General features: G+C 36.3%; 1 protein-coding gene across 50 annotated transcripts in view; it reads left to right on the top strand.

The window, feature by feature from the left end:
• Positions 1-13486, top strand: part of SLMAP (sarcolemma associated protein) — a 142533-nt gene that overhangs the window by 109125 nt on the left and 19922 nt on the right. For all 50 annotated transcript variants that reach the window (XM_072720669.1, XM_072720671.1, XM_025985892.2 and 47 more), the window contains 2 exons: positions 2335-2415; positions 2703-2762. In XM_072720669.1, coding sequence (XP_072576770.1) covers positions 2335-2415; positions 2703-2762 — 141 coding nt within the window. The remainder of the gene's footprint in view (positions 1-2334; positions 2416-2702; positions 2763-13486) is intronic.

Here is a 13486-nt window from a genome sequence, read left to right as displayed (position 1 = left end):
GTGCCTTCAAACATCCTCTCTTTGGAGTGCCTGCTATATAGTGAACACTTCACTGCAGTGGGGATAGAGCAGTTAACAAAATAGACAAAAATCCCTGTCCTCATGGAACTTAACGTTCTAGTAAAATCTTACTGGAAGATTTGATCCCACCTTTTAGTTTTACCTTCCTGGCTAATATTCTAAATATAAAATAAAAGTTCCTTCTAATCCAAAAGAATACTTTTGAAAATACATTCTTCTTGGTTTACCTCAATATCTTGATCATAAAATTGCCAAGAATATTAAAATCAGAAGAGTCCTTTTTCTGTTCTCCCAGAGAGATTCCTTTTCCATCCATGTATAGATTAGATGTAGTAGCCTGCCTTGTTTGGAACTGTAACTTTGTGATTAAAACTAGAACATTCAGAAATGCCTGATTATGGCACACTGTGAATGCAGGAGAGGTCATAGATTGTATTCCCACGGGCCTCCATGGTCAGTGACTTCACTTCTAATCTAAGCTCTGTGTCTCTCAGCAGTTGGCCTATGACTAGAAATGGCAGTGAGAAAAGAGGCAAAAGGCTTCTTGTAGTCTGTCATTTATTTCACAAATTCAGCCACAAATTCTAGGGATGTTCTTAATGGAATAGCCATAATAAGTTATATTTTAATATTGTATAAAATATATTTTCATATTAATTAATGGTTTTAGATATGTTTTTTATTACTTTCAAACTAGAAAATATCTCTTCATTTAGTTGGGTATAAAACGATATATATTAACAAAAATTTTCAAACAATATATGACAATATGAAGTTAGAAAATCAGAACCTGCCATGTCCCTATCTCCAGAAATGGCAGTGGGTATTTCTATTGTGGATCCTTCTAGAGTTGAATAAATATGTACAGCTGAAAATTCATAGCTAAATGTATAGCTATTTTCATTCTAAGTGGGGTCATATACATACTGTTCTGTAACAATATTTATTTTTACTTAATAGGAACATATCTTGAATATTTTCCATTCCATAATGAACAATGCTTCAATAAACACCCTTATATATATTATATGTAGTCTGTTTTTCCTTTGAAAAAGTACTAGAAGTGGATATGCACATTTAAATTTTTGATGGTATTACCACAAACAATGGCCATAACATTATACAAAATAATATATACTCAGTGAATTTATAATCTAAAGAAATAAGATACATATATACACATAGATGATATAAAATAGAGCAGGATTAATTACAAGATCATAGGATACAGAGAAGATGCAATAAAAAGCCGCATGCTGGAGAAATGAAGACTTACTTAGAGGTTAGGGGATTAAGCTGTATCTTATAGAATGAATAGGCCTAGTAGAGAGAATGGTCATTGAGTTTAGCAAAATAGCAACTCTAGCAAAGAATTGGGAGATCATAGTGCGCTGGCATATCTCAGCCCTGTAAAGAGGCTAGCCTGACTGAAAAAGAGCTCATGTGTCCATTAATGCAAGGACCAAATTATAGCTAAATCCTGGGAGGTAAAGATTGGCTGAGACCCTGTGGAGAATGGGGAGATGCTGTAGGATTTTGTCAGAGAAATAGCTGTCTCTGTAAATGCTGTTTTAATGCATGCCATATTACATGCAGATGTGCAGTTATAGATAAGGATCTACAGCCTAATTAACTGTCAGTCATCTTTAATAAATTGTTGGGCTTATAGTTAGGATTTTTGATAGCAATGTTGAAAATGAGGCCTAGGATATCTTTATTGGCAGAGGCAGTGCACCACTTGCAAATAATCTCAAAACTTTCTTTAGGTCTTTCTAAATGTGGTTCAGGTACTTACATATATATATGTATATATTTTAGATATAAAAGGCTATTGATTTTCTTTAAATGTCATTTTTATAACAGTTGTGATTTTAGAGTTTTATATAAATATAAATATTACTAAGTATAACTATTGCTAAGGCAACCTAACTAGTGTTTTTATGTCAGAAAGCCCCTTGCATCATCTTCATACAATGTCCACATTGTCTTGGAATTTTGCTATATTTGTTGCAGTTCTCTGAATACTTTAGCAAAGCTTGCTTCATTTTTGTTTCTAGTTGGCCAGTGGACAGCCTTGACAAAAGCCCCAGCCCTCTGCACAGCAGATATGATCCACATTATAATTTAATATGAGCCACGTGTAATAACCAGCATTCCATTTTGGACTAGAGTGGTGAAGAAGTAAGAGATTCAGTGACCTCAGTTAATTTTAAAAGTATTTTACATATCAGTAGATTTAGAGCACTCAAATCGTAAAGCAGTTTTATTAATATAGTTGTAATGAGATTCTACTTTCATTTTTTTTCTTGGTAGAAAACCAGGCAAGAGCAAAAGAATCTGATTTGTCAGATACTCTGAGTCCAAGCAAGGAAAAAAGTAGTGACGACACTACAGGTAAGTTATAACCTGATGTTTGCAAATCTACAGATGTTAATGTTACTGGCTGAGCAGTTTAGGTATGCAGATTAATGTGGGTGGAGATTTCAAAGTTTGTGTTTTGGGGGAAAAAGTAGTCTCCTTCCATTTTTGAAGTTACTCCTTTGGATCTTGAATATATTGTTAAAATTACTTTCAACTATCCAAATATGACACCTGTATAAATTTCAGTTATTTATTTTGATAGTGATAGCTTCAGGATGGACCTGATTACTGTTTGTAATTATCTTTTTTGCCCCCTACAGACGCCCAAATGGATGAGCAAGACCTAAACGAACCTCTTGCTAAAGTGTCCCTATTAAAAGGTACTTTAACATGTTTTTATGACATTTTAAACCAAGACATCAGAGCAGCCCGGGTGGCTCAGAGGTTTAGTGCTGCCTTCAGCCCAGGGCCTGATCCTGGAGACCTGGGATCGAGTTCCTCGTCAGGCTTCCTGCATGGAGCCTGTTTCTCCCTCTGCCTGTGTCTCTGCCTCTCTCTCTGTGTATCTCACGAATAAATAAATAAAATCTTTAAAAAAGAAAAAAGAAAAAAAAAAAAAACAAGACATCAGATTTACTCTTTGCCACAAAATTACATATATTATATGAAGTTTTAAATTTAGTTAAAAGATTAGGACAGGTTCTCTAAAGTAGCAGGAACTAAAATTTCAAATGTTGGTGTTGGTGCCAATGCTTCAAACAAAAATATTTAAATTGTAAAATAATTTGGATCAATCAAGGTTATGGAAGGGCAAAGTGGTTAAGTGTTAGAATATGAAATGCAACTGTGGTTTTTGGTGTTTGCCTTGATACCTCTGATACGAGCTCATTACCACTTTTAACATAAATTAGAAAAAGGTGAAAATATTAATATTCTTTAAAGAACTGCTCTTTTTCATCCTCCAATAAATATCCCTACGTTCTTAGGACACTCTTCTAGAAATAGGTAGGGCCAAAATAAGCAGTGCATGTAATAAACTTCCACTAGTAACACTTCTAAATGAGAACTACATTTATTTCTTGATATTTACTTGTTGAGACTGAAATGGGTAGTAAATAAATCATTTATAGAAGAGTTTTTAAAGTGCCTTGGGTGGCTTATGAATAAACCTGTGTTTGTCAGCATTTAGTCTTTTTTATATTTCCTTTTGTACACAAGATAAGTTGACATATAAGTTCAGTCCAGTGGGTTATATATGTTGTTAGGGGTGGACTAACACCAGGCAATTGTCTGGAATCAGCAAAAACCGCTTATCAAAGTTACTCTGTGAGGAGATGCCTATGCTTCTGGCTGGGCTTTTAAGGAATCTCTTAGTCCAGACCCCAGGTTTTGGGTTATTTAAGGAAGCCTTAGTTTCACCCTACGTGACCTTGCTGCTGGCAGACTTGTCAGTGATGGGAATTGGGGGAGAATCCAGATTCTCCTAGAGGTCCTTAGCCTGGGCATCCTGGCTTTCTCTTTTCTTCTCCATGGAAACTGAAGCTCACATGACTCTTTGAGCCACCTTTCACTGATTTCCATTACTACGGAAAGCTCTGAGGATTATTGGCCCAGGCAGCACAATAGTCAGCCTGCCTTTAAGTATGATCATAGTTTCCAGCACTTTTTAAGCACTCTGATTGATCTGCACTCTTCTTGGGTGATCTTTGGTGTTGATGAGGCTTGCTTTTCTTCTAGTGTTACAGTAGTAAGTCTGAATTAACGTTTGCATAGTCCAGAAACCTCATCTTGGAGCATTTCTGGTTCTTCTCAGAAATGCAATATTGCAGGCAGCCCGGGTGGCTCAGCGGTTTAGCGCCACCTTCAGCCCAGGGCGCGATCCTGGAGTCCCGGGAACGAGTCCCATGTTGGGCTCCCTGCATGGAGCCTGCTTCTCCCTCTGCCTGTGTCTCTGCCTCTCTCTTTCTGTGTCTCTCATGAATAAATAAATAAAATCTTGAGGAAAAAAAAAAAAGAAATGCAGTATTGGTACTGTTCAAAATGTTACTGATGCTAAAAAGCTTGTCAGAACCCTAGGCCTTTGTGGGAACATAGAGAAACAAAGAAGGTAGGTGAATGAATAACTAGCATCTGTCATACAAAAGTAGCTGTTTTTACTTTAGAAATCTCCCAGAAACCTTTTCAGCATCCAAGTTCAGATTGATTTAAAAGTAACATTTATGCTTGTATTCTATTATTAGTGCTCTTGTGATTTTATATGTCAGTCTGTTTTGGACTTTATTTTTATCCCATTGCCTACTACAGTGCCAGATGTTCAATAAAATTTGGTTATTTGTTGAATGAATTAATAATAGACCTCTTACATCAAAGTTATAAAACCATAGAGCATTGGAAAGTAACACATTCTAGCCAAGAAGCTGAAAGTCAAAGAGCTCTGGGTTCAATTCTAGCTCTGCCATTTATTTATAATTTGCCCTTGGGAAAATTGCTTGACCCCTCTGTGCTTCATTTTTTTTCATTTGTCATATTGGGGTTTACTGTGAGAATTAAATGAAATAATGCATGTAGATCACTTACCATAGTGTTGGGAACATAATATGTTAAGCATCATAATGAAGACACTGCTAATAATAATGATGTTGGTAATTGGTAAAAGCAGACCTATCCGTTAAAGAGTAGCTTTTCATTAATTGAATAAAATCATGGGGTTTATTATTTTTTTTTTAAGATTTATTTATTCATGAGAGACAGAGAGAAAGGCAGAGACATAGACAGAGGGAGAAGCAGGCTCCGAGCCTGATGTGGGACTCTGAGATAGGATCCTGGGACTCTGGGAACACTCCCTGAGCCAAAAGCAGATGCTCAACCACTGAGCCACCCAGGCGTCCCAATCATGGGGTTTAAAAAATAGATTTCTTACTATATCTTTGAGGGAAAAGCAGTTGTTGGTGATGTTTCTTTTCCAATTAATAATGTATTTGTTTACTCTGCCAAATGTCAGGGAAAACTTTTTCTAATCCATGAGTACCACAGGAAGGCTAAATCATATTTATAAAAGTGCCCATGCTATAGCCTAGGAATCAGACTCAAGGAAGAGGGAATGAGATGGGGAGTTGTTGTAGGGAAGAAGACTAGAAAATATGAGGTCCCTGTTGGAGGAGGGTGGTTGTATGGATGCTACTAGTGATTGCTTGGGTACCATTGGTGAAGATGAGTCAGAGTTTTCCTAACCTTACTTGAAGTAAGGTGACAAAAGCAGAACCCCAAAACTTGCCTTACATTTCTATATGATTGCAAATTTTATTAGTGAAGTAGCTATCAATGCCCCTTATAAGATTTTGCAGCTTGATTTTTAAGAACAGATTGGTAAGTCAGTGATTAGTCAATTTAGTCAATGTAACAGATTTTTAAATTAGTGAAAGAAAAAATACCTGTTAGAAACAGGCCTGTTTAGAAGAGTCTCCATGAAACCATCAGTATAGCCCTAAATGGTTGTTTTTCCATTGTTTTTCTTTTGCGAGGACTCTATAAATTCTTAAAAATAATATAGTCACTGGCACTTATTAGAAACACTTGGGTTGTGGTTGATTGTGTGTGGTTATGTTTTGTAATCTCTATAATTAGGTTCCGTAAGCTAATAGGACTTTTTCTTAAATGAAGAATATCAATTTTTAGGCCACGATGTTAACCTTGAGAGTTGTAGAAAGTAGCCTCTTTATTTTCCAGGTTGAAACCCTGTACCTAACTTCTTGAAACACTATTTTTCAAATGTTACATTCCCCTTTAAAAAACAGCCCATCTTTATTTAGAAGTATAGTATGCTACCTTTCATTTCAGTTATCTAGGATTAAGAAAAGAATGTGAAATAGATTAAATATTCACTATGAGATATAAATAAAATGATAGCAATAGTACTTTTTCCTGAAATATTAATTATGTTCAACCAATTTATGCCATTTTTGAAAGAGAAATAAAGATGTGGCTTGAATCACAAGTTTTTTTATTTTAAAAAGTTCCCCAAAAAAGGTAAAAAGGAAACTGGAATTCAATCTAAGTAGTACCTAATGCAAGTTTGCTCTACTTAAGGAACTATGCCAGGCACTCCAGTGGTTTCAAACTCTGATAAGACTATCCTTGGGGTTTGAGAACTTTCTGGTCAAATTGGTGATAGAAGAGGTATAAATAATAAGCTGTTTCTTTGTGGTTATTGCCATGAGGAGTTCAAGAAAGAAAAAAGAATGTCCAGTTTTTGTGTTTCTTTTTATCGTGGAAGATGGGCAGGCAGGAAAGGCAATTTGAGCCTCATGAAAGAAGTATCATTTGAAAAAAAAAAAAAGTATCATTTGAGATGACCCTGAAAGTGTGTCATACCACATATGGCCTATTCAGTGGCAAACACTCAATCCTGAATATGGTTGAGATTCTAGATCCAAATGCCAACTTGCAGGATGTGTAAGGAATTAGGGACATATTTTTAATGAAAGTGGTGGGGCACAATAGCAAAATCCAGAATGGGAGAATTTTGGGGGGCACACAAAAGTAAATTGCAAGCTGTGTGGGGGGAAAAAGGATGGGGAAACCTATCAATTAAAAGAGATTAAAAGATGTGTCAGTTAAATGCAACATGTGAACCTTGTTTGGAACTTCATTCACATACTCCAACTCTAAGAGTTTGAGACATGGGAAAATTGTTACCGACTAGATACTTGATATTAAGGAATTGTTCATGATCTGCAAGGGGATAGTAGCATAGCATTACAGTTATCATTTGTTTTTTGTTTTTCTTTTAGAGATGATCTAGATATAGATAGTTTTTTTTTAAGTTGTAGAATTTTAAGAAGATTGAGATACTGTTTTAGACCAAGGAAATATTAAAAGCCACAAACTAGATAATATGGGTTGGGTTTGACAAGTATCATTAAGTCTGTTCACGTAATCATTTGAGTGTTTTTAGGTTGGAGTGATTCTTTTGGCAGAATTTTGTGGTTTCTGAGTATAGAAATGATATGATCAGACCTGTATTTTAAGAGGATTTGTTGGATGAACTAGAATAGGTAGAGGCTGGAGATACGGCAACCCAATAGGCTTAAGTAATCATTGAGAGTCTGAGCTAGGATGATTGCTGTGGAAATTTAAACAAGAAACAAAGTCCGATCTGGGTCCCTGTTGTTCTGTTCTTTATCATCTTCCCTTTGGTACTCTTATTTCAAATCTATAGGTCAGGAACTGAATAGAGAAATGAATGGAAGTTAGATATAATTCCAGCATTTGATGTGGAGTTACTGAAAGGATGATAGTTTTATTAACAAAAATAATATTTTTGGAAGAAGGTAGGGAAAGTGATGGTTTAAGTTTGGCACATCATTGAACAGGAAGGGTAACCTTGACCATAGGTTCTGGTTTGCCTGGAACCATTTATGTCCCAGCACAACAATTACTAAATATATACACACCACATCTTCTTTATCCATCTGTCAATGAGCATCTGGGTTCTTTCCATAGTTTGGCTATTGTGGACATTGCTGCTATAAACATTGGGGTGCGGGTGTCCTGCCATTTCACTGCATCTGTGCCCCTTTAAATCACTACATTTGTATCTTTGGGTAAATACCTAGTAGTGCAATTGCTGGGTTGCAGGATAGCTCTGTTTTCAACTTTTCCAGGAACCTCCATACTGTTTTTTCAGAGTGGCTGCACCAGCTTGCATTCCCACCAACAGTGTAAGAAGGTTCCTCTCTCTCTGCATCCTCACCAACATCTGTTATTTCCTAAATTATTAATTTTAGCCATTCTGACTGGTGTGAGGTGCGTATTGTGGTTTTGATCTGTCTTTCATTTGTAAATGTAAACAGTATTTTAAAGAAATGCACAGCTCCCTTTCCCTTCTGGCATGGTCTCAATTATCTTTAACCACCCCATTTGGGAAGCCTATCATGACTAGTGCTCCACCCCATCCCTGCCCCTAGCCAGGAAGTTAGCTGTGCTCTCCAAAGTTTCTACCACATCCATTAAAACACTTACTATGCTATCCACATATCTCTTTTCTCCAGAAGACTGCAGCCTCCTCTGTGTCTTATCTCTGTATTTTCTGGGTCAATAAATGTCTCAGAAATAAATGAAAATGACTTTCTAGTCCTACTTTCTGTCCTGCACTTCCAATTGCATCTCTGGTTCCTAGGATGACAACACAAAATGTGGACACCTTTGAATGCGAAAGGAAGCACTATATATATATATAAATATATATATATATATATATATATATATATATATATATATATACACACACACACACACACACACACACACACAATACACAATAAATACTACTTAGCCATCAAAAAAAATGAAATCTTGCCATTTGCAAAGATGTAGTTGGAACTAGAGGGTGTTATGCTAAGTGAAATAAGTCAATCTGAGAAAGACAATTATCCTATGATCTCACTCATATGTGGAATTTCAGGAACAAAAGAGAGGATCATAGGGAAAGAGAGGGAAAAATAAAACAAGACAAAATCAGAGAGACAAATCCTACGAGACTCTTAATCACAGGAAACAAACTGAGGGTTACTGGAAGGGAGGGGGGTAAGAGGATGGGTTAATTGGGCGATGGACATTGAGGAGGGCACAGGAAGTCATGAGCAGTGGGTAATATACATATAAGACTGACAAACCACCAAACTCTAACTCTGAAACTAATAATACATTATATGTTAATTAATTGAGCTTAAATTTTAAAAATAAATGAAAATAAACCAAGTAGGAATAATATTTAAAATTAGAATAGCATCTGTCAGGGAGGAAGTGTATAAGAACACAAAATGTGATGGAGCACAGACTATGCAGGACAAATGTGATGAAAGATAAGACTTGGTCAGACAGAAGGCAGTAACATTTTGGGAATTCTGTGCATAAGGGTGACCATGATAGCAGGGGGAATTTCAGGAGAAAGAAAATGTCCATAGTGGAGTGGACAGAGGAGCCAACAAAAGAACCAGTTGCCAAGAGCCCAGCTGGTTAGAAGGAATGGCAAAGTGGGGAGAATCAACAGTTAAAGGCTGCTGCCAAAGTTAAATTCATAGTTAGGGTAGCACCCAGGACTAGCTCACATGGCTACACATACCCCTAATTGAAAAATGGTCCTTCTCCTCTGTGATGGTTGTTCTCATCACCCAAGCCTGCAACTACCAGACCTTCCAAAGGGAGGAGTGATCATAGTAGAAAGGGGGTGCACCCACCCAGCCAGCTACTTCAGACAGATCACTTCTGTTAGTTGATGAGGTAACATATGTGGCTACATCAACCTTCAACCAACACACATGTACAAAATAAAATGGGAAGAAGTGCTTTGATTTAGCTCTTTCTCAAGTAGTTCAGAGTATCTCAGCTGTGTTTAGAGCAAAGATCAGGATTTAAGTTAAAAATCCAGTCACTTTTCTGAAGAAATAGTGACACCAAATTCAATTTAAGATACCTTATAGGTATTCTGTGTGCCAGGGCCGATTTATTTAGTGGGTTTTTGTATGGCATGAATCTCTACAGAATTTAGCCTTTGTTTGAGAAAAGCTGGCTCATGGCCCAGACTGCATACACCAGGCAGTTCTAAGGATACATCATTTATGTTAAGGCGAAAACAGATTCTGTTCATCTCTCCACTTCATCATGTTTCCTAAAAACCATTTATTTATGTTTGACTTTCACATCTAAGTAAAATGGATTTGGCTAAGAAAGCCTTTCATTTAATCTTCATCTAAACAGTTACCACCAGTACTCATCACAACGCTTTTCCCAAGATTGTGAAGTAGGTTGATAAGTGTGGACCCAAGCCATAATAAACAAATGCATTTTCCCACACACCTATATGAAAATACAATGCAGCATTAGTCAGTCTTAGCACAAAGATTTGCTCATCCTTCTTGGGTAAAAATTAGCCCTTGGTTTTCTGAGAAGAGGATCTGCACACTAACTACTTGATTATTTGAATAGTCACTGTGTTTATTACATTTAATTTGTAAAGATTTTTTATCAATATCTTTACTTCTTTGATCAAACACTATGTGGAATTTGTGTCCATTTGTTACATGGCATCTTATTTGCTCAAATTAAAATGCTGATCCTTTTTATTATGTGGTACAAAGAACTAATTTGCAAATAGTAAACCTCTATGTTAGCACAACTTATTAATGCCTAGATTATGTTTTGTTTCCTGATACATAATCACTTAACATAAAATTTGTTCCATTATTTTTAGCTTAAAAAAGCAAGTATTAGTTTGTTGTGAAGTTTTGCTTCACAACATCACTGATCAAGGGCATTGTTCTGCTGCAGACAAGAACTGTCTGCTTAAATAGACCTTAAAAATGGATTATGTATGATTCTTCATTTATAAAAAGGTCCCCTTCCTCAAAATGAAATAGTTCTCTAGTCATTTATGACTATTATGTTTATTTTAAAAATCTATACGTTTTAGATGCAAATCTATGGTTATCTCGTATATTAGATATCAGATATGTAAATGTCTATATCTAGCATTGTATTAGATGGAATATAGTATGTCCTGTATAGTATGGAACATAAGTGTGAAACATACTCATTTAACATTTGTTACTAAAAAGAAATCAACAATAGAAATTGAATCCTCTTGTTTCTGGAGAAGAAGCAAGAGTTGGTTGTTAGGAAAACATGCTAATTAAAGCTAATTTCTATGATATAACTAAGAAGTTACTATGATTTATGGGAAAGACAACTGGGCTAAAGTAAGAATTCTAGTCCTGTCTCTACCACTATCCAGATGTGTAAGCGATTTCAGATCTCTGGACCTTTATTTCTTCACTTGTCAAATTAAAGAAGTAGGTCTCTTCCAAAATTCTATGTATCTATATGAGTCCACGCTCCTTTTAAAAATGAAACTAAATGCTATTGAACAATTAGAGAACTTGCAAAGAGCTCACTGGTTTGCTTGGGTTTGACTATCAAGCTCTCGGGCAAGAGACCAATGTGTGCTGGGAGTTCAATGCAGTCGGGGGTTAGTGATAGATACTTCAACCTGGGCATTAAAGGATAAGCAGGCTTGAAGAGGCAGATGGCGCGAGCAAAGATACATAAGGAAAGTAGTCCCATGACTACTACCGAGCTACTAAGGAGACTACTAGGAATTGAGTATCTTAGTGAGTAATGGAAGATGAGTAATGACTGAATTATGGAGAACTTTTTAAAAGTCAGATAAAGATGTCTGCACTTGTTACAAGAGGGAATCAATATAGGTTTTTGATCTAAGTAAGAGAATTGCTTTAGTATGCCAGTGTAGGATATAATGCAGAAGGGCAGGATAGATTAAGGGGAAGAATTTGGGGATCCCTGGGTGGCTCAGTGATTTAGCACCTGCCTTCAGCCCAGGGCGTGATCCTGGAGTCCCGGGATGAGTCCCACATCAGGCTCCCTGCATGGAGCCTGCTTCTCCCTCTACCTGTGTCTCTGCCTCTCTCTCTCTCTCTCTCTCTCTCTCTCTCTCTCTCTAATTAATAAATAAATAAATAAAATCTTAAAAAAAAAAAATAGGGGGCAGCCCTGGTGACGCAGCGGTTTGGCGCCGCCTGCGGCCCGGAGTGTGATCCTGGAGACCTGGGATTGAGTCCTGCGTCAGGCTCTCTGCATGGAGCCTGCTTCTCCCTCTGCCTGTGTCTATGCATCTCTCTCTCTCTCTCTCTGTCTCTCATTAATAAATAAATAAAATCTTCAAAAAAATAAAAAATAAAAATAAAATAAAAATAAAAAATAAAAAATAATAGGGGGAAGAATTTAAACAGAAGTGATTGGGGATTATTCTAAAATTGTGGCATTGGGATTGGTAATTTCAAGAGGCCTTTTTTAATTAAAAAATGTCAAACAAGAAAAGTTGAAGAGTATCCAAGACACTCATATATGCCCACTGCCTAGATTCAACAATTGGTAGTGTTTTGCAGTATTTTATTTTGTATGTATGTATAAATTTTTTTGACTTTTTATTTTGATGCAATTTCAGACTTAAAGAAAAACTGCAGTAGAACAAAGAATCCCATATACTCTTCATCCAGATTCTCCAAATGTTAACCTTTCATTCCATTTTCTCTTACCATTTTACAGAATTTGATTTATCCATTTCCCTCTCCTTCCTCCACCCACCTTACTTTCTCTCCCCCTGAACCATTGAGAGTAAATTGCAGACCTGATAATCTTTACTTCTGAACACTTCAGTGTATATTTTCTGTTTCTCTTACATAGCTCCATACGACTCTCACAGTTAGGAAAGTAACAATGATTATCACATCCATAGACCTTATTCACACATCTTGTCAGTTTTCTCAATAATGTTTTTTAATAAAAGGAATGTCATTATAAATGAAAATCTTGAGTCATACATTGTATTCAGTGATCACGTTTCTTTGTTCTCCTTTAATCTGGAACAGTTCCTCAGTTGTTTTTCATGACAGTGGCATTTCTGAAGAGCAGTTATTTTTGTAGAATGTTCCTCAGTAATAATAATAGACATCATATCAGGAGGCAACTGATATTGTTCTGTCACTGGTGATGTTAACTCTGTATAAATACCCTATTACTCCTCAGCTTTTTATCTACTTACTTAGTGTTACCATCTACTGAGGATCTTTGACTGAATCAGTTATTACTATAATAGTTGCCAAGTAGTGATTTTCTAATTCTGTCATTCCTTCTACATTTGTTAGCTGGCTTTCTACCATAAAGAAGTGTTTTCTTGTCCCCTCCCTCCCTCATTCCCTTCCTTTCTTTCCTTCCTTTCCTTTATCTATATCATTGTGAATTCATGGATTTATGTGTTATTCAGTGGATTATAACCTTTCACTACCATTATTTTGACTCATATTCTCCCAGGTTTGGCCAGTTAGGAGCCCCTTGGATCTTTTCAACATGAACCAATCATTCTTTGAGCCCCTTCTTACTTTCTAACACAAAAGATGTTCTACATTCATCTTGTACTTTCACACCCTTAGCACTGAAATCAATTTCTCCAAAGAGCTCTAGTTCTTTTTTAGTGGAGAATAGTATTTAGAAACCAAGGTCTGAGTATTTGGTATGCTCATTGCTTCTA

The sequence above is a fragment of the Vulpes vulpes genome, chromosome 9 (genome assembly GCF_048418805.1).
Source record: "Vulpes vulpes isolate BD-2025 chromosome 9, VulVul3, whole genome shotgun sequence".
Classification (NCBI taxonomy): domain Eukaryota; kingdom Metazoa; phylum Chordata; class Mammalia; order Carnivora; family Canidae; genus Vulpes; species Vulpes vulpes.
This window is presented reverse-complemented; position numbering and strand designations above follow the sequence as displayed.